This window comes from Glycine max, chromosome 15 (genome assembly GCF_000004515.6).
Source record: "Glycine max cultivar Williams 82 chromosome 15, Glycine_max_v4.0, whole genome shotgun sequence".
NCBI lineage: Eukaryota > Viridiplantae > Streptophyta > Magnoliopsida > Fabales > Fabaceae > Glycine > Glycine max.
This window is the reverse complement of record NC_038251.2, coordinates 16739824-16766139: the sequence shown is the minus strand read 5'-3', so window position 1 is coordinate 16766139 and position 26316 is coordinate 16739824. Positions and strand designations below refer to the sequence as shown.

The 26316-nt window shown below is 36.2% G+C and overlaps 1 protein-coding gene across 1 annotated transcript; it reads right to left on the bottom strand.

Moving 5' to 3' along the window:
* Positions 1-358: 358 nt before the first annotated feature.
* Positions 359-25667, bottom strand: LOC100804954 (protein CTR9 homolog). Its single transcript, XM_003546452.5, has 24 exons — positions 25325-25667; positions 24464-24530; positions 24132-24326; positions 22242-22342; positions 20718-20771; positions 19841-19957; positions 19687-19750; positions 19366-19580; positions 17737-17821; positions 16985-17085; positions 16134-16226; positions 15488-15556; positions 15263-15355; positions 14906-15169; positions 14100-14180; positions 13854-14012; positions 13541-13636; positions 13029-13130; positions 12833-12940; positions 12504-12728; positions 11099-11365; positions 10924-10995; positions 8712-9017; positions 359-789 (listed from the first exon to the last, which is right to left on the bottom strand). Exons 1-24 carry the CDS (start codon positions 25463-25465, stop codon positions 598-600), a joined length of 3267 nt encoding a protein of 1088 aa, XP_003546500.1. The 5' UTR covers positions 25466-25667; the 3' UTR covers positions 359-597.
* Between the last annotated feature and the right edge of the window lie 649 nt (positions 25668-26316).

Sequence of the window (26316 nt, the reverse complement as noted above, 5' to 3'; positions counted from 1 at the left end):
TTAACAGATAAAATGTAATTTATCCTAAAACAGTAATCTCATTTCTGAAATGATTTTGTATACATGTACTTCGTATTATTAAATCAAATAATTTTAAAAGTGTCATCCACAGTTAAACATGAATGAAAAGTCTAGTCAGTTCTAATATTGGCACTTAAATCCATCATCCCAGTAGCTACAAAAGCCCGTCCACGGGGAATAACAGATTCTCAGTATTTTTAGTGGATGTCCAAATTATTTGGGTAATTCTTTTTTATTTAATTTTTTTTTGCCGTATTCCGTATTACATTTTTAACTGTCGAAGCCTGAGGGGCAGATAATTTTGTTAAAATCCCCTAGTGTACTTTATGGAAATCCATTTGATCAAAGGTCACTTACTCATGAATGGGCTACGAATGACATCTTACATTTGACATAATAAAGCTTTTCTTTGTTTCTCTTCTTTTTTTCTTTTTTTTTGCCACGAACGTACATACGGATTGGCTTTTCTAAATAAAACCTTTTTTTAAAATTTTTCAAGTATATATACATAAAATTTAAATAATGTTATCACTCTTACAAAATCACTTGGCGGATATTAAAGACTAACCTGTAGGGTCAATATTGTTTCTCCTCATCATTGCCATCATCTCCATTTGTCTTATCCCCATCCCTTATTTCTCCATCACTCAACTGCATATCAGCAGAGTTTTGTCTTACTGGACTTGACTGCCTTTGTAATAATGGTTCGTCATCATCAGATTCCGATAATGCTTGCCTTCGTCGGGCTATGCTTGAGGAAGGTGCAGCCTAAACAAGAAAAATAAGCAGGAAATTATTTCATCCAACCGAAAGGTAACCAAAAAAAATTGAAGTTTCAGAGATTGAATGCAAATCAAATTGAATTATTGGATGAAACAAAGAGGAAGATGGAAATAAAATTTGTTATCGATATTATAGTGAATAACTAAAAACAGCAACACAAGTTAAAATGATTCCTACATTGTGTTAGGAGAGAGGATCAAAGCCAACCACAGATTGGCCCAAAACCTTTCCTAATGTTACATAGGAGGAAGAAAGGCCAAAAGGTCCGGTAATAGAATGGTTAATTGTAGATAGGAGGAAGTCTAAACAGAATATAGTTAGCACAGTTAGAGAGAGAAAGGATAAATAAGCCTTTCAAGGTTGATTAGGGGTATTGAGTAGTTTACATTGTTGTGACAAGGAATCAGCCTTGTGTGAAAAGAGATTGCTCCTTTGTAAACCCTTTGTAGTTCTTGTTGCAGTAATACAGAGCCTATTATCTCTGTTCTACAACTCTCTACTCTCTATTCTCTCCTACTTTCTGTTCTTCCCATCCTATTCAATAAAATTCTTTCTTTTCTTTGCCATTTCAATTCTTGATTCCTAACAATTGGTCCAACCGGCCATATCTTCGAGGGAGAGCCAGTGTTAGAGATGGAGGAAGCACAAATTTGGCTAAGAAGGTGGAGCTGCCAGCGTTCACAAGGACAGACCCAATTGGTTGGATTGTTAGGGCTGAAAAATTCTCTAAGGTACAAGAAATTCCTTCATTCCATAAGCTGCAATATGCATTCATGAGCATGGAGGGTGCTGCGACACATTGGTTCTACATTTGGAGAAAAAAAACCCCAAATTCAGATTGGGGGTCATTTTCCACAACTTTGATCAAAAGATTTGGAGATTTCTATGGTAACCCACATCAAAAAAAGGGAGATTTTTCCACAAAGTTCTTGAAAGAGAGGACCAACACTTCAAAGCTGAAACACAGGTTGCGCAAGATATTGAATGAAGTTGATTCCCGTGCCTCTCAACAAGGCAAAAATAGCATGGAGGGAAATGCATCAGAATGCAGTGATGCAAAGGCTAGTTCTTGGACAAGAAAGGTGGAACTACCCAGATTTGACAGAAGCATAGAAGGGGGAACTGATTTAAAGGGTAGCAGTTTTGATTGTGACAGTGACCCATTGCAGTTCTTGAAATCAGAAAACAGAAGCAAAGAAGGTTCGGTAATCAAGTACCACACCCTTTGTCGTGGAGAAGAAACCAAAAATGATGAAGCAAAATTGGCAAGAGAAAAAAAGATTGAAAAGGTTATGGAGGAAGAAGTCGATCCATCGATAAAGAGAGAGAAGCACAAGGAAAATAAAGTGACGAATATGAGCTGCGAAGATAATTCTTGATAAACCAATAACAGATTTGATCAAGAAGTCGAAACTGATGATGCAACCAAGCCTCATTGTTTTCAAGATTCAGATTTCCATAAAAAAGATTGTTATGATGAAACAAAAATCATTCATGAAGGTGGTTGGAACATCAATGGTGCTGGAACCTTAGAATGTCAACTTGTTAGGTGAGCCTTTAGCATTAAATTTTGTAGTGTCTATGTATGACAGCTCAAAAATGGAGCCAAGGCAGAAGGGAGGTACAGAGACAGTCATGATGATTCAAGTAATATGAAGTCCACCCTCATCCCCACCACCATCAAAGCCATCAGACTTGAGTTTGCATGAAGTGGTCAGCGGGTTCACAGTTGATCCCCCATGGAGGGACACCAAAGAGGCACATCTTGTTAGTGTAAATGATTCAGTTCTGAAGGATGAGAAAGAGGAAGGGGAAGTTTTGGAATTCTACCAAGTATGCTCAACTTTTTACATAATGGGTTAGGCCCAAATGGGTTGTAGAAATGGAATTCATAAATAAGGAGCAGAAAATTGGATAATATGCCAACCAAACTCATTCTGGGATTTAATTGGCAGATCTCAAGCCTTTGGCAGGAAAGCACCACAATGCTATCATAAAAGGCAGATGAAGATCATGGTGATGAAGATGAGGCAAGGGATCCAGCTTCCACAATTCCAACCAGAAACTTGTAGTTTAAACTGGATGGCAGGATTTATATCGCTAAACTTGGATGCAGGTGTAGCTAATGACATGATTATAGAGAAGGGGTGGAAAGAGATTGTTGCATCACCCATGGAGGTCAAGATTAATCAGAATTTGCTTTCATCCCTACCTCCACCAGAGCCACCAAACTCAACCCGCGTGCAAGGTAGTGGGTCATTCCCAGCTGAGCTACAATGAATGCAATTGTCTTCCAGCAATTGGGGAAAACTTGAGGAAGTGTCATTTCAGTGTGTAATTCCAGTTTTCAAATTCCAACCTTGAAGACAAGGTTTTTTTTTTCCTCAGCAAAAGTAAGTATATATATATATATATATATATATATATATATATATATATATATATATATATATATATATATATATATATATATATATATATATAAGTACCAGAGGTACTAAAGATACATTGTGGTTATGTAGAAAAATGGTCCCTAAAGGCAGACTTGGATCAGTCTGGAAAGGGACCAGATCTACATAGGAACATCAGAAATATACTACCTAGAGTCTATAGACCCTATCAGCTACCCTCTGCTGTTCACAAAGCCCTCTCTTAAGTTGCTCAACCATTGATTAAAATGTATTGCAAAATCTTTCTCCATAAATCTTAGCCAAGTCCAGAGTAAGAATACTGCATCATCCATCAACTTACTTCCATTGAAAGCCTCATTTGAGAACACTATCTTGTTCCTTTGCTGCCAAATAGTCCATGTTAATGCTACCCACCAACACTTCCACCTATTGATCCTAATCCCTGCATCCAGCCCATTCCCATGTTGCAGAAAATGATGTCTCGGATCTTGCGGGAAGGCACCCGAGATATTTACCCAAGACAAAGATTCCCACCATAGAGGTGCAATTTTATTACAGCTGAAGAACAGATGGCCTGCATCCTCCTCCATGTTCTTGCAGAATGGGCAAAGCAGGTCATTGACCTGTACATGTCTTCTTCGCAGGTTTACTTTGGTTGGCAGCCGGTCTCTAATTAATCTCCATGCAAAAAATGATGATTTGGTTGGGATCTTTAATTTCCATAGAGCGTCAAAAACTCCATCTAGGTTCTCATCCGTTGATTCCCCCATCAGTATATTATATGCGCTTTGTGTTGAGTATTGACCATTTGGGTCAGCTTTCCACACCCAACTATCTCCTCTATGTGGCTGTATTTGAATCCGTGCTATATCAGCCAAGAAACCTTCAGCCATGTCGACTTCATTATCAAACAAGGGTCTCCTCCATGTGAGACTCCATTCCCAGCCTGCATCTGTATGACTGCCCAGCTGCTGAATGAGGTGCTTTTGCTGACAGGAAATGCGATACAGCCTAGGATATTTTATCATTAAAGATACTTCACCAGTCCAACAATCCTCCCAGAATCTGGCTTTATCTCCACATCCTACTCTCCAAGCTGTTTCATTTTGAAAGGTAGTGCCCTGTTCCACCAAATAGAATCATTACTGCCTCTTGTTCCTTCAGCCAAGCATCTCCAGCCACCATATTTAGACTCCAGTATCCTTGTCCATAATTCCCCATGATGCTGAAAAAGATCCCATCTCCATTTACTAAGCAATGCTATGTTAAAAGTCTTGATGTCCTTGATGCCTAGGCCCCCCTTGTCTTTTGGAAGACACATTATATCCCATTTAATCCACGCAATCTTCTTATGTTTGAGTCCACCTCCCCATAGAAATCTGCATTGAATGCTAACAAGCTTATCCAACACTGAATTGGGAATCCTGAAAAATGAAAAGAAAAAGATAGGAATGGATGTTAGGACTGATTGTATAAGGGTCACTCTCCCCCCGAAAGAGATGTGTCTTTGTTTCCACTTTGCTAGCTTTCTCTCACATTTGGTAATAATAGGATCCCACAACTCACACCGCCTAGGGTTTGTCCCAATTGGTATACCCAAATAAATGAATGGTAAGGACAACAAACTGCAGTTCATGTATGTTGCAACTTCCTTCTTCCAGTGATCCGGTTTCCCAATTGCCCCAAAACAACTCTTCGCAAAATTAATTTTGAGGCTTGATACAAGTTCAAAGCTCCTCAGAATGGCTTTGGTTGCCTTAACATTTTCCATTGTTGCCTCACCGAAGAATATAGTGTCATCGGCATATTGTAAGATGTTGACTTCTACATTGTTTTTCCCCACTGAGAATCCACGGAATATATTCTTGTCAACAGCTTCTCTCATCAAACCGATTAGAGCTTCAACAACAATATTAAACAATAGGGACGCTAGTGGATCTCCTTGCCTGAGTCCTCTTTGTGGGATGAATTCAGCTGAGGGGCTTCCATTCACCAAAACTGAAACAGATGCAGATTTGAGGCATCCCTCAATCCATTGTATCCACTTAGGACAAAAGCTCAGTCTCCGTAACATGTAAAAAAAAAAATTCTAAGAGACAGAATCATAAGCCTTTTCATAATCTACTATGAACACCATGCATGGCTTTTGACATCTCTTTGCTTCCTCCACCGCTTCATTGGCTATGACTACGCTGTGCAGCAAGTGTCTGCCACCTATAAACGCAGATTGCCTTTCATCTATAATGTCTGGCATGACCTTTTTCAACCTTTTCGCTAGCAACTTGGCCACAATCTTATACATACAGCCTATAAGTGAAATAGGTTTGTACTGGTTAAGATTCTGTGGGTTAGCCACCTTAGGGATTAAGGCAATGAAAGATGCATTGAAAACCCTTTGGGAAGATACCGTTGACATAAAATTCATCCAAGAAACGAGTAACATCAGGTTTTAAAAACTGCCAAAACTCCTTGATGAACTTGAAATTTTGTCCATCAGAGCCTGGGCTTTTCTCGCTTCCACAGTCCCATATAGCCCTCCTTATTTCATCCTCTTGGAATCGCCCCACTAACATGTCGTTTTGTTGCTATGGAATCCGACTCCATCCAGGTCTGGTCTGCAATGCTCTAGTTCTTGAAATCTTTGCAAGAAAAACACCCGAACTGCCTCTTTGACTCTTGTCAGTTCCTCTACCCAGGCACCATCAATCATCATTCCTTTAACTGCATTATTTCTATGGTTCAAACTCATCAGCAAATGGAAATAATGTTAATTGCAGTCCCCTTCTCTAATCCATCTTGATCTGGCCTTCTGTCTTAATACCGACTCATGTGATTGGGCAGCTAACCACAAATCTTCCTGTAATCTTTTCCGAGTCATCAGTTCTTGGGGGGATAGGTGTCTATCACTTGTAAGTTCTTCCAGTTTGTTTAAATCATCCTCAATGTTTTGAAACTTCTTGAGTGTGTCACCAAATTGTTCCTTATTCCATATCTTCAGCCTCTCTTTGAGACATTTTATCTTCTCTTTGAGTACATATCCCCCCATCCCCTCTGGTGATTGCTTGTCCAGCATTCCTGAACATTTTCCTTGAATGACTTGTCCTTAATCCAGCAATCAAGGATCCTGAAAGGTTTGGGTCCCTAGTCAACATGTTTAGATCCGAGTAGAATGGGGCAGTGGTCCGAGAAGTTCCTCTGCAGAGTGAATTGTGTGCTTCCAGGCCATTTAGTGAGCCAAGTAAATTTTCTCCCCACACATGGTATCTCTTCTACTTCCAAATCCGCAATCCAATTGAAGTCGCTGACATTCTTATCAATCACCCCCCTCTGACAAACACCTATTTATGATGGGTTTCTAATACTGTTGAAATCTCCCAATATGCATCAGAGCCCTCTATGACTTAAGTTTTTCAGCTGTCTAATAGAATCCCATAAAAGTCTCTTGTTGGTGATGTCACATGGTGAATAAATGTTGAGTATGTGAACTTTCTGAGCCTCCTGTATCCACACCCCTTCCAACAATATAAAACCCCTACCACTAACCCTCCTTTCCATTTTGAATGCTTTCTCGCTCCATAGACATAGGAGTCCCCCTGCTGTATTTGATGCAAGGTACATTTCCCAGCTGACTTCTGGGTCCCCCCAAAGTGCTTGGCATATTGCCTTCTCAATTTGTTCCTTCTTAATCTTCTGTATACATAGCAGATCTATTTGGTGTTTCTTAATCATTCTCCTAATTGTTGTCCATTTCACCCCCTCCCTAACCCTCTCACATTGTAAGACAGAATATTCATGGGATAATATTCCTATTTCCCAATCTCTCTGCCTCTGTCCTGTCTCTTTTCTCCATGACCCTTATTCTGTCAATAACTTCGTCGTGCTCTGCCCCAGTTGTGACCCCCAATTCTTTTGCCATGTTCCATTGATATGTTGCCTCTTTGTGCTGGTCTATGTTGACTCCATTACTGGTTGATGTTGCCTCCCCATTTTCAATTTGCTTTTCATTTTGCACTGTTGCTGCTTCTGCGAAAGTGTTATTGTCATTGTTGTCTATTATTTCTTTCTCCAGGTCCTCATAGTGTGTTGTTGGTTGTTTAAGCTTTGTGATGAAGTTACACCAGGCCTCATGTCGTGTGCACAAACCTGGGCCACCTCCTTTTTGCACCCCCTGCTTCTCGAATACACCAGCCAAGCACCTGTTTTTTTCTTTTTATTACTTAATGGGCTGGGCCCAATCTGTTTTGGTGTTTCAGCACTGGTACTATTAGTAATGCCCACTAAATTTGGGAAACCCCCTCTGTCCACAGCTGGGTCACGTGCTTGGTTTACTCTTACCATGTTTGACTCTGCCATGTCATCATCTTCAACACTTCCTTTTTTATGAAAGGTTTGTGCCGTTAAGGTCATTTCTTCGAGCCAGTCGCCTAGCTTGTTCTGGGCCCTGCATGGTCCATCATCATGAGAGCTATTCTCTGCCACCACCATGGACCGCGCGGCTTGTTCTACCCCATATCCATGCAAGTACTCTGACCCGCGTGCTTGCTGAGTGTGGCACTATGCCCACTGTTTGCGGTCACTACCCAGTGGTTTCTCGCTATCATTTGGACCGATGGGTAGCGGCATGTACCCCTGGGTCGAGAGGCCACCATTCGAGTTGCCGGTAGGCCTCCTCGGCGTGGCTTCCTTTCCCGACGCGTCGTACACCTTCAATGCCGGAGTTCCGATGTCGCTGCCATCGGAGTCAATTTCCTCCGAAGACCCAAGGCCACTCCCGAATCTGCAATTGTATTTGACAGCGCTGTTTCCATTTTCTTCAACTATGTGGACTTTGAATAGCTCCCTGCCGATGTGCACGTTCACTGTACGTTGGATTATGGGCCTCCACGGGGTTCTGATGAGTACCCTTTCCCTATCCAACCTCCGAAGCTCTTCAACATCATCGTCCACCTCCACCAAGTCCCCAATCGTTGCCACAATCTTCTGGATTTGCTCCAAGGTTGATTGTTAGGAGGGGTGTATTGTTAGGATATAAGGAGAATGAAAAGTTAGTTAAGATAGTTAGTTTGTTAATGAGTTAGTTAGTTAGTTGGAGGATTTTATTAGATATAAATAGGGGAAGAAGGATAGGAGAGAAGGAGATCTGTTCATTTGTAGATTGAGCATTAGCTCTTTGTGAAAGGAGAAATCCTTTGTGAAGGAGAAACCCTTGGAGGAGAGTTTTCTCTCCTATTTTCTATTCTTTTCTTACTAGTCAATAAAATCCTTTCTTTTCTTTCTCATTTCAATTCTTGGTTCCTAACAATTTCACATTGTTATTGGATTCTACTGTCATGAGCTTTCAATAAATTGGTTTAACCAACAACCAACTCACTTGATAATGCTACAGTTAGACATTTACCCCAAATTCAAACAGATGTTCTATAACCAATTAGTCCATCGCAAGATGGAGAAAAATAAGTTTTCAAAATTCATAATTCCAATTAAATAATAACTTACTGTTTCCTCATCTGCATCAGAATCTTCAAGCCCAGCCGCTGCAAGAAGACCCTGAGCATTTTCCTCAGCATCATCATTCATCTGAGTTTGGGGCTCCTCTCTGTAGTTTATATCAGCTTCTTCATCCTCCATTCCCTGTTCATCCATCAAATCATCTTCTGGTTCCTCTGCGTCATAGCGCAATTTAGAGTGCTTATCCTTTTTTCTCCGTTTTCCACCTTTTTTTCTCTTCTTCTCACCAGTCCCTCCCTCTTCATCGTCTGATCTTTCTCTCCGTTTTGAATGACTGCTGCTCTTCCATTGCTCCTAGAAATGCAAATTGGAAGTTTAGGGTAGGGGGCATTTGACATGTAGAACATTTTTTATTTGAAAAAAATATTTCAGAAGAATCATGTTTCTAGGCAATCTTACAGATGTATTTTGTATGCTTAAAAGATTCCTGGCAAATGTTATCATGAATATGGCTTAAACTTTCCTACCTTCATGAGAAACTTGGATTCTCACCCCTTCCCATGGGAATGTTTTGTTGGAAAGTGGAAACATATGATTAAAAGAAAAATCCTGGAAATGCTTTTTAAATAATTCATTCCTAGTAAACTTAAAAATAAATCCCCTTACACTACCTTTAGAGTTTCTGAAGCACGTTCTTATTTTTGGCTAAATCTTACCTTAGTCACCTAACACCTTTACTACCATGAAGTCATGATGGCATTCACAAAGGCCCATTCAAATACAATAAAAATTCCATTTGGAACGGTAAATTCATCTACAAGCACAGCACTGTAAATATGTAAATGTAATGTTAACACAGCAGTAGAATTGAATTCAGGCTATTGTTTTCAGCCAAGAGTAAGGATACTAAATTGCAATTCAAATCATGAATCATTATGCTGATTTTTTAATGATGAATTGAAAATTGTATTGAATTATAAGATTCAGAGACACAATGAATAACTTGTTTGAAATGATTTACGGTACTAATGTCACAACAAAATCAAGTGTCATAAATGAGTGTAAAACCTCAATTTCAGAAGTATGAAAACAATAGAAAGGAACAGCTAAATAGAGTGCATAGAATGAGTGAGTGACAATATGAAACCCCTGTTTCAGAATAATGAAATCAGATAGGATGCATTCGATGGTGCTTCTTGGGTTCCTTCTTAGTATTTAACAATTTAAACTTATTTGACTTTTCAATTTCTTAGATGAGAAATGGAGAAGTAAAAAAAAATAAAAATATTGAATCGCTAAATCATGTAATTCACATCAATGACATGGAATCACATCGATTCATCATTGTATATCACGATTTAAAACCATTTGCAATTCATCAAATATGAAAAAAAAAGGTTAGCCGAAATATATGGATGCCTAAGACTCTAAACTATGGCCACAGGCATGAAATAAACCTTCAATAAAAAGACAAGCAATTGGGAAATTTAGAGTCTATTTCTGTTTGTTTGATATTATTTTACAAAAATAAAAAGCATTTTGTTTACAAAAAATTACTTTCAGTTATTGAGTTGCTTGGATAAGAAAAAGATTTAAAAATAAAAAAATCAGACTATAAAAAAAAAAATCTGTTTTCTGCTCTTAGAAGCTGTTAAGAAAGACTTTTCAAAATAATCTACTTTGATAGATGAGGGAGAAAGTAGTTAGCAAGACAGACCAGTTTTTTAGATGAAATATCCTTATTGAATTTTCAAAATAAAAACAAGTATTATTGACCTTTCTTGAGAAATGATTTGTGAGGTCCTTTATTGTAATTTTCAAAGGAAAAAAAGTATTTTCTGTTACATTTAAAAATCTCAAACCACTTTTAAAATTAAAAGAGCTTTTTATAATTTTAACCAAATACAAAATCGCTTCTACTTTGCATAAAATCTCTAGAAAAATACTTTTCTACACAATCTTAAAATCACCTTTTAGGCACATAGTTTAGTTACCACAAGAACTATCAGTTTGACTCTTATGACTTCTTTTTACTCTGCTTGTAACTGGTGATTAACCAGTTTCCGTACCAGAATTTTTTTTAAAGAGAGAACACTTTTGTAAAATAAGAGATTTTTCATCTCTTTCTCTTTGTAATCCAAATAGTAGAAAAGTAAAAGAAAAATTCTTAACCAAGACCAATCCTGCAAGGGCAAAGCAAAAAACATATCCTAGCCGTAAGTAGCTTTCTTCTCTTGAAAGAATACCTAGGAATCCTTACCTTAACACGCCTAAAATGTTCCTCCTGTTTTTGCACACGCTTTAGCTCGTCTTCTTGTTTTCTCCTTTCCATCTATTTCAAATTAAAATGAAAGGAAAGTAATTTATATAGAGAAAACATGCACATCTCAACCAGCAGGCATGTAGTAGATACTGAGCAATTAAAAACAGCACACCTGAAATTTCCTTTGCTCTTCAGCCTTTCGCCGGGCTTCCTCAGCCAATGCAACCTGACGAGCAAGTTCTTGTCTTTGCCGTACTTGCTGCTCTTCATGCTCAGCTGCTTCAAGATGAACTTTTGCAGCCGAAAGTAAGTGGTTGCAGTATCCAACATGTGTGTCAATTTTCTTCTCATCAAACCCGTGAATATGTAGATTGGAAGCAGCAGACAACTGACTAAATACACGAACAGCATTTTGAAGCTCAGCAACAGTTGCTCTTACCTAACATTAAGAAGCCAATATCAATCACAATGCAAAGCATCAAACTAGACCCTGCTTTAGTGTGATTATCTATCAAGAATAAAAGGTTAGTAAGGGAATCACTTGGAATAAAATCTCTAAAAAGGAGAACCGTCCAGCAGAAAACAAACCCCAATTACTTGACAGCTTAAGCTATCCTTGCACAAAAGCTAGACCTCTCTTAAAAGTTAGACCCTGATGAACTCAAATTATTACCTTGATCCATAAACTAATATTATTTAAAGGACAATGTTAACTAGTGTCCTTGGTATATTGGTTAACAAAAGTAAAGGTGTTAAGTGGAAAGAAAAACTTTTATTACATTGAAAACACGTAATGTTTCTTCACTATGTACTTTTACGGCACTCGTTAGTATCCCTTACTAAGAGAACATGTCCTAGAATAAAAAAGTTAAGATATCAATAACAAACATTCAACATTCCAACTCCATAGCAAAGCAAATTAAAGTAATAAAGTGAAGATATCACTCAATACTTGACCCAATTATATTATACTAAGCATTTAAAATAGCAATAACAGATATTTAGTAGTTTACCGAAACAGAACAAAATAATAGTGAAAACAGAATTATCTTCACATACTCTAATTATAAATATAAAAAAAAAGTTCATAAACCCAATATATATTGAACATAGGCAATCCAACTGAAGTACCCAACAAAAATCAGCTAAAATTTTACAGAGGCCAAATTCAGGTTAAATCCAGACTTATAAATTCAGCTAATAAAATCTAGAGTATAATTAAAATGACACAAGTACCATACGACATGGATAAGGGAAATTCTAAAAAATTCAAGGCACAATACAAGCTAGACATGTTAACATGGCTTTAAAAAGAAAACATAATTTACGACCTGGATATTTATAGAGACATTGATCATACATCATTAATACACAACCACATCAGTGGATAATAATAGCAATTTATTAAAAGGAAAAACTGTTGATCATAACAAAAAACCATTTATGAACATATTAAGAGAACCATGCTATAGTTGAAGTTGAAGGTGAAAGTAGACATCCTACTGCCATTTATGACCATCTTTAATAATAAATCTCAACAAATCTAGTAAGATATATTCATCGAATAAAAAAGAAACCTCATCTGCAGTCCTCTTTGCTTTTTGTAGTGTTGATGCTGAAAACTTTTGCATTGCAACCCCTGCATCAAACCTTAAGGTATAGTTTGAGGGTGCCAAATGTATGGCCCTCAGTAGAGTTTTTATACAGTCTTGCCACTGTTCAGCCTCGTAATGTGTACGAGCTAAATATAGAAGTATTTGAGAGTCTGTGTTATGATAAAACTTCCGCAAGCAGTTTTGATACTGCATAATAAGAAAGGTCATCAGCATATGATTGTGGTAATATAGACTTGAGTAGGAACTCAAAAGCAAATAAGGGATGCAATGTAAAAATAGCATAAGCTCACCATTTTCACAGCCAAAGTAAAATTCCCCTGAGCAAAATAAACATGTGCCAGATTTATCCAAACATCAGGCATCTGGACAAAAACACTACCACTGGCAGCTTCTTGAACCTATCAAAATTAATAAAAGTAAGGAATTCCAATGGATAAAAGTTTAAGCCCACTGCATTCCAAAGTTAAGCTGACATGTGACAGTAACCTGTGTAAAGATATCCTTTGACACATCAAAATGGCCCTTTTCTGCTAAGACTACCGCAGCACCATTGGCAGCATATAAATTAGAAGAATGCTGAATCAGAACCTACAGATGTTTGAAAATAAAAGGGATACATATCAAATAATATAATCCCATTATTAGGACAATATTTTAATTATGCAAGTAAAGAATAGGAAAAAGCACAGACAATGCACAACTCTGCAGCTGAAATTTAGTTACAATTATGAAGAATGGAGGCAGCATGGATTAAACTCCTGACCACCTATTCATAGAAGCTATAATACCATATCAAGGACCAAGTCAACCTGGTGCTTAAGCTGTTCCCAAATGACTTTAGTTGATTTTATTTCTAATTTTCAAGTGAATGAAATGCTATGATTAATGGAGATATTGTAAGCAGATATATAACTACAGACCAAGAGTTGAGAAGTAACAACAAAAATGCAAAAATAGCTTTCATTCTCATAGACAGAAAGAAAGATGAAAAGACCTACTCTGGTACAAAGTTCTTTGGCCTTTTCCAAATGAGTAGCTTCTAGCTTTGGATTTCTCTTCTCATTGCGAACTGCTGCAAAGTAATTCCAGTTTCCCTATTCAATTCACAGCCAGGGTATCAAATGAATTATCAAAGTAATGCAATTAAGAGGACATTATCACTATGAAGCTACAGGTGGGATGAACACTAGTAGAATAGCAACAGGCGATGTTCTTTCCATTGATATTATAAAAATTGCTGCAGGAACAGGATTACAGGTGTTTTGGGAGCAAAAATAATAAAGTGAATTATGCACTAAAGAGCAGACATACCAGAGAAAGAGTAGCATATGAGTCCTTGCCATCAGTTGCATCACTAGCTGTGCGGAGAGTTTCTTTTGCCTTTACCCAATCATCATTTTTCAACTCCAACTCACCAAGCATAGATAATGCATTGGGACACTTGTTATTCACCTTCAAGGCATCATTAACCTACAGAAAGGAGTGTCAAATAGTAAATCTATATAATATATAATTTATAAATAAGAAAAGCAAGAAGGCCATAGGGATAACAGTAACCAGTTCAATGCTTAACAGAATGTTGTTCCGAGCTTTTGCAATTGCAGCTAGCCTCAGATATGCATCAATATAGTCTGGATACTGGAGAGAAAAGATAATAAAATTGAAAGAAATATATAAGCCAAATGTTAATCACGTCCTATGTAATAAAATAGTCATCAAATAAAGTTATCCAGTTAAACTTTTGCACAATAGAAGCACTCTGTAATTGAGCTATACATCATAATCATGGTGTACTGCAACAATAAAGGCATTACCAGATTTTTTCAGTGTGAGTAAGAAATAACAAACATTATTTATTCAAAAAGGAAAAATTCAATTCAAGTTAGCATGGAAGCAAAAGCAAAGAAGCTAGCTGCAAATCTGATTGAGGATGATGGAGGGAAATATATATAAATTAATATTTGATGATGGTTGACCAAAAAATAAAAAAGCAATGTTTTGAGACAAATAAAATTTTAATTCAGTTATTTGCAGCCCTAATAATGATTTAAGATTTCTGTTCAATCCCAAAACAAAATTAAGTGAAAAGTACCATAAGCACTATGCACATGGGGAGGTCACTGAATGGTTTCGAACACCCTTACCATGTTACAATTGTTAAATGACATTAGATTGCTTTATTACACATTCAACATTTTTAACTGAAATAAATTCTCAAACATTGGTTAAAATTGTTGTTGTGAAGTTACCAATATATCATAAGCAAGACTGTGGAGACACATTGGTTAATCTTGTGAGTCTATTCATTCATACATAATTACATATACATCTTGATGCACAAGATGCTACACTCATATACATACCTTGAACAAGATAAGGCGATAGAATATGCTTGCAGTTCCAGAATCATATAACTGCTCAAGTAACCTAGCCAAGTTAAATAGTACAGTGACTTTATCCCAAGGTACTTCCACATGGTGACCATTGCTTTCAAGGTCATGAAATAATTGCATGTCCTTGAATTGAAGAGTAGAAGTAGCAGCATCAATGGAAGACTTATTTTCCTCATTGATGAAAGATAGCCAAACACCATCACCTAGTGCCTCCTTAAATGTTTGTCGAGCAAGCTAAAAATTTGAAGAAAATAGAGCTTAGCAGTAAGTGTGCAGGGGAAGGAGCCATAACATGAGCTTTGCTTCATTTTAAACAGGAGTACAAACCTCAAATTCCCCCCTTTCAAACTGAAGCACGCCAATATTATTGAGTAATTCAATTGGTACTTCTTGACCTCCCTTCTTAAATAGAGTATGAGCCTGCACCAGATTACAATATCTAGATTATAACAGATTATGGAACTTCAAAAATGAAGTCTTTCATTAAATTTCACAAAGATAACATTTCCAAACCACAAAAGAACAGCATAAGATAAGCTCTTAGTCCCTTACAGTTTTGAATGCATCCAGTGCAGCTCCTGTGTCAGAAAGAATTAACAATTCTCCCAGCTCAAGAAACGCCTGTAATACAGCGAAAAAATTTATCAGAGTCTATCCTAGATCAATTAATGGGCCACCCACCATATTATCCATGCACCAAGCCCAAAAGTGTTGAGCATGAGGGAGTGTGTTGGAAAAACCCAAGTCCCACATTGGCTAGCGATAAGGCCAATATAGAGTATATAAAGCAATGTTGGACAAATCTTGTATACTATAAAAAGGTTCAGTTTGACCAAGCAAGTCAGCAACTGAATCAGTGGATTCAGTTTTTATTAACTAATAAATCTTCCCAAAAATCCAAACAAATCATCCGAAGAATCCTAACAATTAATCCCTAGCAAACTTCTGCAAAAATATATCTATTTTCATAAAGAAAAATAAAATTTTAAAACTCACTAACTCAAATAAAGGCATAATAAATACCAGCTTGAAACCTAATAACAGTTTTCATTGTAAAACAAGGATTTAATAAGCAATCAAACAAGTGTTGCAAGACATGATACAATACATGGAATACTATTATCAATAATCCAAAATATATCTTTGCAAAGGGTGTTGTTCAATAAATTTAAAAATAAAAAGTACCAGAAGCCTTCACCTGGGCATCACGGGGATCAATCTTTGTGGCTTTCCTAATAAAGTCCTGGCCCTTGTCAGTTTGACCAAGTTGAACATATATATGCCCAAGTGCCTATAAGGAAAGAATATATTAATACAACAATAGGGGAGAAGGAAGAAATAACATCTAGTAACAGAAAAAAGCAGAGATAATCCAGTTGTTCTAAAAGCTTTTGCTTCATACACAAACTTAATCAACAATTTCCTTTACTAAGACATCTGTAATCAAATCTACAATATTTTGTACATTGGCTACCCTAAATTTTGGTGTTTTTCGGTAATTTTCGTTAAAAATTTGGGGAAATAAAAAAACAAAATTTCTGTTAAAAAATTTCAATTAAGGAATAATTAACAACCTAACTGGTTAATGATGTTCAAAGAATGATTAATAAGTACATGAGTAACCATTTATTCCTGGTCCTGGTGTAAGAATGTTAAGTATTTACAGTTAGAAACAGATCACTCCTCCTCAACTAATAACCATGAATTCCTTTTTATAATTTTTCCCAAACAAATTTGAAGGAATCAATTAGTGTTGGGCCTGTTAGCACACATAAATATATAGATGATCGTGAAATTTGTAGTCACTGAAGTTGAACAATGCATGATTTGAAAGATTGTTCTACATGTTATGGAATCTAAATTCTAAATCAATTTCTCCAAACAGAAAGGTATGTTCTAAACTGATATTTTCCAATCTTGCACCTTACATTATGGCATACTTAGGTAGTTAAATGACTCTTTCATTGCCATAAAAGCATTCAGACCCTAAAAGGATGATTGATATAAATAAGGGGAAAAATCAAGATTCTTATGATTTTAAGCACTTACTTTCAATGTCTCACAATTATCTGGGTACACTTCCAAGACCTTTTCAAAGTTTGAGAGTGCACTTTTAAAATCTCCCAACTTTATCTGCACTTGTCCCAAACCTGGAAACATTTTAAAAATTGAAACAGTGAATTAGGTGAGCAAAATGTCTTTAAGAGTGTGTTTGAAACAATGTTGTCAAAATCAAGTTTCACATGGGATTGGGATGGAGGTGAAAGATAGTACATTGTAGGAATCTAACAAAAATCGATTCAACTAAAAATGCAAAATTATACTTAAAACATATACAAATTCTTAGAAAATAACAGATAATGAAAATAGCCTCTAAATCCCGTCAGTAAACAAAAGTGGAAAAATCATAAGCATAACATCCAATACTACTCATAAGTCATAATTATTCGCATCAGGTCTTCAAAAGTCATAACACAACTAAAACACAGTAGAAAATAGTCCAATAGAATCAAGAATAATATATTTATTCACATGCTACATTTTCATATTACTGAAACATGGCCATAGACCTAATCATATCACAAAACCAATAACCAAAACATGATTGCATGTTTAATTAACACATTAAACATCAGCTATTACTGTGTCAAAATAGGCAGGTATAGCATCTGCTGTTACATAGAAGCAATGAAGATTTTTACAGCAATAGTTTCATAGCTAATAAAACACTAATCCTTTTGCACGTATATAACAAAGTTGCAGAAATGGTAAAGAGTTTCAGATATTATGTAGCAACTGACCATAATAAGGAAACACAAATTCATGGGGTTTGTTTACTTCCTTGACAGATGCCATGTAATACACCCCAGCTTTGTCATAGTCTCCCTATGATGAGGATAAAAAAATAGTGCCATCAGCAATATTACAGCTTGAAAGCTGGAATTGGAATGCCAAGAAAAAAAACAAGTGACTTATGAACATTTTCAGAATCATCCTTAGAACACTAGATATTCAAGAGGATTGTAGAAAACACAAGCAAGAAAAGATAAGTAATTGTTTGAAAAGGAAAAGAATATATGAATCTATAGCAATTTATTAGTTATTTAAAGTAAGTAAATAAATCCATAAAATTAGAGAATTCCATTGAAATATGGGATAGACAATGAAGATATATAAATCAATTTGACCAATGTGCTAAACAATATCTTGCTGCTAGGGCATTTTATGTTCCAGTAGGATCATCATAACACTTATTGGGAAAAACCCAAATCTTATATCGGCTAGAGATAGTGTCAAGATAGAGTATATAAGTGAGGAGCAACCCTCACCCTATGAGCTAGCTTTTCGAGTTAAGCCCAAACCCACATTCAAAGATGGTATCAGAGCCTATCCTAGATCAACTAATGGGCCACCCACCATATTATCCACGCACCAAGCCCAAAAGTGTTGGGCGTGAGGGGGTGTATTAGAAAAAATCCAAGTCTCATATCGGCTAGAGATAGTGTGAAGACAGAGTATATAAGTGAAGGGCAGCCCTCATCCTATGAGTTAACTTTTGGGGTCGAGTTAGGCCTAAACCCACATTCTAAGAACATTGATGCATCTATTTTGCAAAAGAGCATAATAAAAGTTCAATGGAAGGTGGATGCTATTAAATGTCTATCACACTAGATACGGAGAGACTTTTTATGGATGTCACAACATTGGCAGATAAGTGAACAAAGTACATAAGATTTTGAATAGAAATCAATAGGCAAAAGAGATTCTTTTAGCTACCAGTTCTTATTTGTGATGCTTATTATCCTTGAAGACTGACAATGGTCTGCTTCCATACTAAGTTATTTCTCAAGGATTGGTGAATGGTCATGCTATGGATAGAATACTAGAATATGTAGAATGGAAGAAGGTTTAAATTCGTAATATTATTGAATTAAAAGATAACCAAAGAAATTACAATTTCTCCTACACTACCAGAGCCAAGGCTCCCCTTAGAGAGCACTCAGCCAAACAACCATAATACTCCTCAACATGATTCCCACCTAGACCCTACTCCCCCCTATGTCCGACCAAACTAACTCAGCTACATCAGCAAATCCACATGATAGAAAGCATTTCCTCACTGCCTAGTCCCCCTTCTAGAATTCTAGAATATACCTTCCATATGGGTTGGCTTACGTGGACCTGAGCCTAAAAGTTGATCCCCAACAAAACCCTTTACATCATCCAGCCTAAGGCTTATATCAAGTACAGACCAATAGTGTTATGAGTGAAAATATACATGCACATAGAACTGATAGAAGACTAGAGCATCACGTCATCTTGGAACTCAAACATCCCTTCAACCTCTGATAGAGTTCAACCAACCACACATACCCAGTAAACTTTCAGAACAATGTTGTCAATGGAAAATGTAAAAACAAGCTTCCAACCTTGCTATGGTATGAGCGTGCTAAATTGTAGTAAGAGTGAGACTTTGTTGGGCCATGATTAGTAACGGCCAATGCAGTTTCAGTCAGTTGCTCTACTAAAAAATGTTGTCCAGTGAAGAAGAAATGATTTGCAAGATAATTCAGAGCCATTGCACAGTATGGGTATATCTCAAATGCCCTCTGCATTTTTACCATTCCCGTCCTGATTCCAGTAGCTGAAAGATGTTATACAGTATCAGAATTAGTCCACTAGATGAGAAGCTAATAGTAATTAATATGTATGAAGTGCATAAAAAAATAATAAAGGAAGAAAAAGAAAACCTTCATTAGTACGCAAATCCATTATTGCAAGGGCAATGAGAGACTCAACATTTTCTGGATCTAGCTGAAAAGAATAAAATCATGAAGCATCAGACATCAGAGCCAGCAAAATATCTCAATGGTTGAACCAGTAGTTATTAAGAGATCCACTTGCCTGTAAAACACGCTCAAATGCCTGTTGAGCTTTCTCAAATTGACCTAATTTGTAGCGACATAGACCTATGCCAAGTCTCACAGCTGCTGGGCAATTGGGATACACTTGCAATACTCTCTTCAGGTTTGCAAATCAAAAACAAAGGTGGTATTAAGATTTGTTCAAGGCATGGCAGAACTGTCACAATTTAAGTAATGAGCCAGGCATAATAACAATTTTAGGTTTCTATAACCTTTATTGCTTTCACAAGTTCTATATTTTTACATAGCTTGAAGAATCAGCTGTCAAAATAAAATATTTACCCACTAAATTTAATATCATCCATATAATCTGTTGGCATTATATCTTAAATGCGACAAGTTGCAACGATCACAAGATTAATCCCCAATCCATTCGAATTTGGGCATGAATGTCGTTCAAATTATATGTTGAGAGAATGATTTCAGGGAAATGAAATCCTATCAAAGTGTGTGCAACACTGATCTAGTTTCAAATGGTTATCATTTGAACTTGAATAAATAAAAAAGGAGTTTTGAATATTATTTTTCTGAATAACAATTGTACAAAGGAAGTTACATTGTATTGACATAAACTAAGAATTATAACTATTTGTACACAATAGAGCTAAATTTTACTAAGAAAATCTGCCCTAATAAAAGGAAATAAAGAAACAAATTTGTTACACTTACAAAGGAAAGGAAAATAAAAGGAATAATCTGTTCTAAAATAGTACAATCTATAGTAATAGTCTAGCATTTTTATGTAAATCCTCAATGACAATATGGATATGTGAATGCATATAGATAACTTTGGACATATGTGAACCGTCAATCATCCATCACTTCTCACCAGCAAAGAATATGGCTATACTACCAACCTTATACAACTCAAGTGAATCAGAAAATCGGCCGCGGTTGAACTCAACACATGCCTGTAAATATTTAGTAAGGATATTATGAGAAATGCAGTACATATATGATGAAAATGAAACTAAATGACACCTCAAACTGGCTCCAGATTTTAGTATTCACATTCTGGAAACAAACAGAATAACAGATAAACAGTAGATGAAAACATGTGCTTTTCAAAATGAGTAAAAATGCAGCAGATGTAGATTCCTAGCATATAGTGACCAACAAACAGAGATATTTACTCAATAGTTTGCATCACTGTAATAAGAATACGAAAATGCATTGAGATTTGACACAACCCAGCACAATTGACCCTAAAATTAGAATTATTGGGCAAATTACCAACAAGAATTATTAGAAAATATATTTCCTGTTCATTCATGAGTAAACATTTTACACTTATTCCAAGATTCCTGCTCTTTGTAATTTTACCAGAAACAATTGCTACCCTGATGAATTGCAATTATGTCGGAGGAAAAAGAAAAGACAGAACTACGAGAAATTCAAAATTGCATCAGCTCAAACAAGCCCTCCCCCCCCCTAGAGAAATTATGGAAAGCCATAAATAAAGACAAATCTCATAACCACTACATTATGATAAAAACGAAAGAATAAAAAGTTCTACCAAGATGAAGACAAGGATGAAAATTGGAAAATTAACTATGGAAAAAGGAAAAAAAAATAGGTCAAAAGATCTTTACAACCACACTCTGTATGTTCGTCAAAAAATCTCTCAGAAACTTAACCCTGTAAGGGTGTGTTTGGGAGTTGGTTTAGTTAGTTTTGACTATCTTGGGTTAGATCTAACTATAAATATCCCCTACACCACAATTGTTATTTCGTTCATTGAATAATAGGAAATCACTCAATTCATTTCTCACAAAATCTCTAACCTGAATAACTCCTTATTCCATCAAATGCCTCCTAACATTGATAAGTGCAAAGAATGTTCAATGCATCAAGTCAAAATCTACTAGTCCCAAAAACATTAAAAAATAATAAAAAATTAAAGTCTATCGGGCTACATCACAACTGATGGATGTTCTATGATTACTTCAACAATAAAAGTAATCTATCCTTCTAAACATGGTTAACGAAAAAAGAGTGAACACTCTTCAAGCAATCAACTCATGGCAATTGGGAATAATAGTTTAATGTCAATTTCTAATGGGCAAGTTCCAAAGATGTCATTGGCACTTGGGAGATTAAACAAAGGAATAAAAAGCGAAAATCCTTTGGCATTTGATTTCTTTTCATCTCAAATTGACCCACTCCTTGTCGCAGATCACCCTGACGTATATAAAGAGATTATAACATGCATTCAATGTTGAGTCTGTTTAATCACAGAACTTTTTTGTTCAAATAAAAAATAGTTGATTGAAGAGAAACCAACTTGTAACCATCTCACAACTCTTAAAATTATGTGTTGAAATCACAAATGCTGAAATCTTTTATGAGAAAACATAAACTTAATATATCTACTGTAAAACCTGGCCCAAAAGAGCAGGAACATTATCATGGTCTCCATCTAACACAATCTTAAATGCAGCAGACGCCTGTTCTACTTCACCCTTTGCTAGCAAAAGCTGACCTGTAAGAAGTAACCACACATTAATTTTTTTAAGTATCTTCAATGAATGATGCATTCTTCTGATGACATACGACAAACATGAGGTTTAGAAATCTAGCTAATAGTAACTTGTAAGATATTATCAAGATATAAGGTAATAACTATACCATCATGCACAAATACAACATGTTAGATTACATTTATCTTTAGATTATATTGTATGTATTATTACATAGAAACTTATGATTCTGATTGATATGTAATTATCTAATAATCAGTAATTGATTAATATGTAATCAACATTGATCCTATTTGCTCATTATAAATAAAGAAGAGATGTGGTCATCTAAGGCACACAATATTACACAGTGCACAATGTTATATGGTATCAGGGCAGAGGTTCTTCTTGAGAGAGGAATTATGAGAACCCGTGATCCACCGAGGACCTTTCTACTTGTCTCCCGTCTTTTCCGGTGACTGTTTCTGCATTCCAGTGGACTTTTCTGATCACTGTCCCTCTTTCCCGCGATTTTTCTCCTTTTCTGGAAGCCGCCGCCAAAGCTCCGGCAACCTTTCCGTCCGGTGACCCCATCACCAGCATAGCCGTCCACCGATCTATACGATCGCAATGATGACGACCTCATCGAAGCTTCGATGCTCTCTCACACGCCCTTCCTTTGCACGCCAGACAGCATTTGAGCCCAACTGTTCCGGGGTGTGGCAGCGCATCCAGCCATATTTCCAGCCTCCATTTCCAGTGCCAGGCTCCCTGAAGTGAGGCACACAATGCCCAATCAGTTTCAGGCCATCTTTTGCCAGGCATTATTTTCCGCACTTTGTTTTAATCACGTTTCTTGTTTCTGTTTTCATTTATCATGGCTTCTGCTGGTTCTTCCCCTCTTTGCGGTGAACAGTATTGCACTGCTGCTCTGCCCTCTTTTGGCAGGCTTCCCGACACCTTTTCGTCAGAGCTCACCTTCAACCACTATCGCCTATCGCCGAAGACCATCAAGTCATCCACGTGCACAGCCAACTCAAAACACCACCGCACGCGGCCCCACGCAGGGCCTGGCACATTAAGTCCATGCACATGACATGTCTCCGGCAAACTACCTTTATCGGGTTGACTACATTTGTAACAAGATTGATTCATATGACATATATGCTCAAGCTTGAGGGGGAGTGTTAGATTACATTTATCTTTACACAATCTTGTATTTATTATTACATACAAACTTATGATTCTGATTGATGTGTAGTTACCTAATAATCAGTGATTGATTGATATGCTTTTTTTTTTTTTTATCAGCATTGATTGATATGTAATAAATACTGATTCTGATTTCTCCATTATAAATAAAGATGAGATGTGGTCATCTAAGACACCCAACACTACACAGTTAAACATTGTTATATAACAAAATAATCCCTGAATTTATCTCAAACACCAAACATGTTTCAGCAGCAAAGCAAAAATATAGATGCTTCTAAATAGTCGATATGCCGAAAATATACACAACCTAATGATTTACAAGACCATATGATGAGATATAAAACATAATCTAGTGAACTCCTTTCAAAATATCAAGAAGAAAAGTCCAAATTCTAAAAATTTGAGTTTTATGAATCAACCACAAAAGGGATATTGGATATTTTGCTAAGATATCTATAGGCTACCTAAAGTCATTGCTATAACCCAATCCTAGATAACTCTAACAAGTAATCAAGTGTCCTTTTCATTGTTGTGAAATTACTGACCACAATCTAGTTTCAATTAGACATACTTCAGAAAAACATAAGCAAAAGTCACCTTTCCCAACCCAAGTGGAGGGCTCGTGCATGTCAATCCTAGATGCTTTATTGTAATACTGTGTTGCCAAAATGAAATGCTCCTCCTTTTCTCTTTGTTTTGTCTCTATTTTTCCAAGGTAGCTGTAGTAAGCTCCAAGGGCATTTAAGATAGCAATCCTCTCATATCTGACATCAGCATAATACTCATCAATTTCTGCAAAATGCATTGAAAATGATCGGGCACAGTTAAACTTACTATACTTAATAACCAATATCAATCAATAAGGTTAATAGATCAAACCCATATGCAAGTGAATAGAATATGTACCAATATCTATGAAGAAAGTATACCTGGACTGGATCCTTCCTCCAAAATCTGGCGATATTGATCAATTTTTCCCTGCTTGAAGTACTCCCTCTGCACATAAATGATATTAGAAGTTCGGTGGAGTTCAATTATTATCAAAGCAAAGAAAACAAAAACAGATATTATGCAATCTGTGCATTTAAATGGGGAATGCAATATGTCTGTATAAAAAATACACTGATATCCAATCATAAATGAGTAACAGTGTGTTTGGGTTACCGTTTTTCCAAACGTAACCAGCATTTTTTTAAAAGCAACAAGTGTGTTGCATCTGTGTTGGTGTCTTGGAACACATGTAACGGATGGTGAAACAGTTTACAAACACACACTAAATAGTATATGCACTAATGGTTTTTACAGTGTCAATCAATCAGAAATCATCATGTGTGTAAGTTTGTTGACTTTCACAATAACTACTTTCCAAGTCGTACCAGCTTGGTTAACAATGTATTTTTTATTTTTATTTTGCACTGGGTGCATAGAAATTAAACTCATCACGGATTTGCCATATAATTGCAAACAGGCATCAGAAAAACCACTAGATGATTAACGGAAGCAAGCATGCTCAAAAGAGTGAATAACTGGACGCGAATCAACAAAGCAAAAACCAATCACCAACTATCATTAAACTTTTTATCGTGTTACAGCATGCACAGAGAGAGCATAAGCAAAACTGAAGAATCACAGCAGTTTTTTTTTTAGCCGTAGGAATCGAACACAGGTAACCTGCTCAACCAACTAGGCTAGACGCCCCTCGCTAGAATCCCACGCAGTTGCAACTAGATAATCGAAACTCGAGCATGTTTATTATTCACGAAACTAGTAATTGAAAGCGCGAAACGAACCGCAATGATGAGCCAGAGATCGAGAGGGGCTTGTTCGGCCTTGAGGATGTCGAGGATGTCGGAGGCGTCCCTCGGAAGCTGGTCGAGAGCAACCCTAACCTCCTCCTCCGAATTCTGCACCGGTATGTAAACGGACGCCATTGATTTCGCAACAAGGATTCAAATCAATTGTGGAGTGTGGAACCCTAACGGTCTTAGATTTCTTGGGTTGGTGATAGAGAGAACACCATCACACTCGAGAAGAGAATGCGGAAGAAACCCCTCTTTGCCTCTGAACTCTCAGTAGTACCTTTTTCTTTTAGGTACGAACGAAGTGACGAGAGCTGGATTCGAACAGATATTCAAATTGAGGAATTTCATTTTAATTTTCAGGAGAAATTATTGTATACTTTGGGAGAATATTATTGGATTAATCAGGTAAATCATATTTTTAATTTAGATAACTAGTTAATTAATAAGGTGTCATATGTTAAATGGATTTAGGAGGTCTTTGGAATTAAGATTTTAAAAAACTCTTTCAGAATAAAAAAAAATCTTGTAAATTTTAAAAAAAATTATAAAAATATAATTATTTTTAAGATTTTTTTTAAAGACTTTTTGATTGAGATTTTATGGCTTGGATTTTAATGAATTTATAACACAAATTTATAAGATTTGAAAGTATTTTATCAATTTATAAGATTTGAAACAATATCATCAAATTTTAGAAAACATTCAAAATTACAAGAGTCTATTAAAAAGAAAACAAATTAAATGATAAATTTTAGTAAAATCAATGCAATATTTTTTAAGTTTTAATAGCTAATTGGTTCTAATATTGTGTCCTCTAGTACAATATTTCTCTATATATCTAAAATTATAGTAATCCTTCATGCATTAACATCTTTACGTTCATGTTCCTCTTGAGCTTGAATAGTAGGTTTAACTTTATAGTATTAGTAGTAATGTAGTAATGAAATTGAGGAATTGTCTGTTGGACTCAATTGGAAATT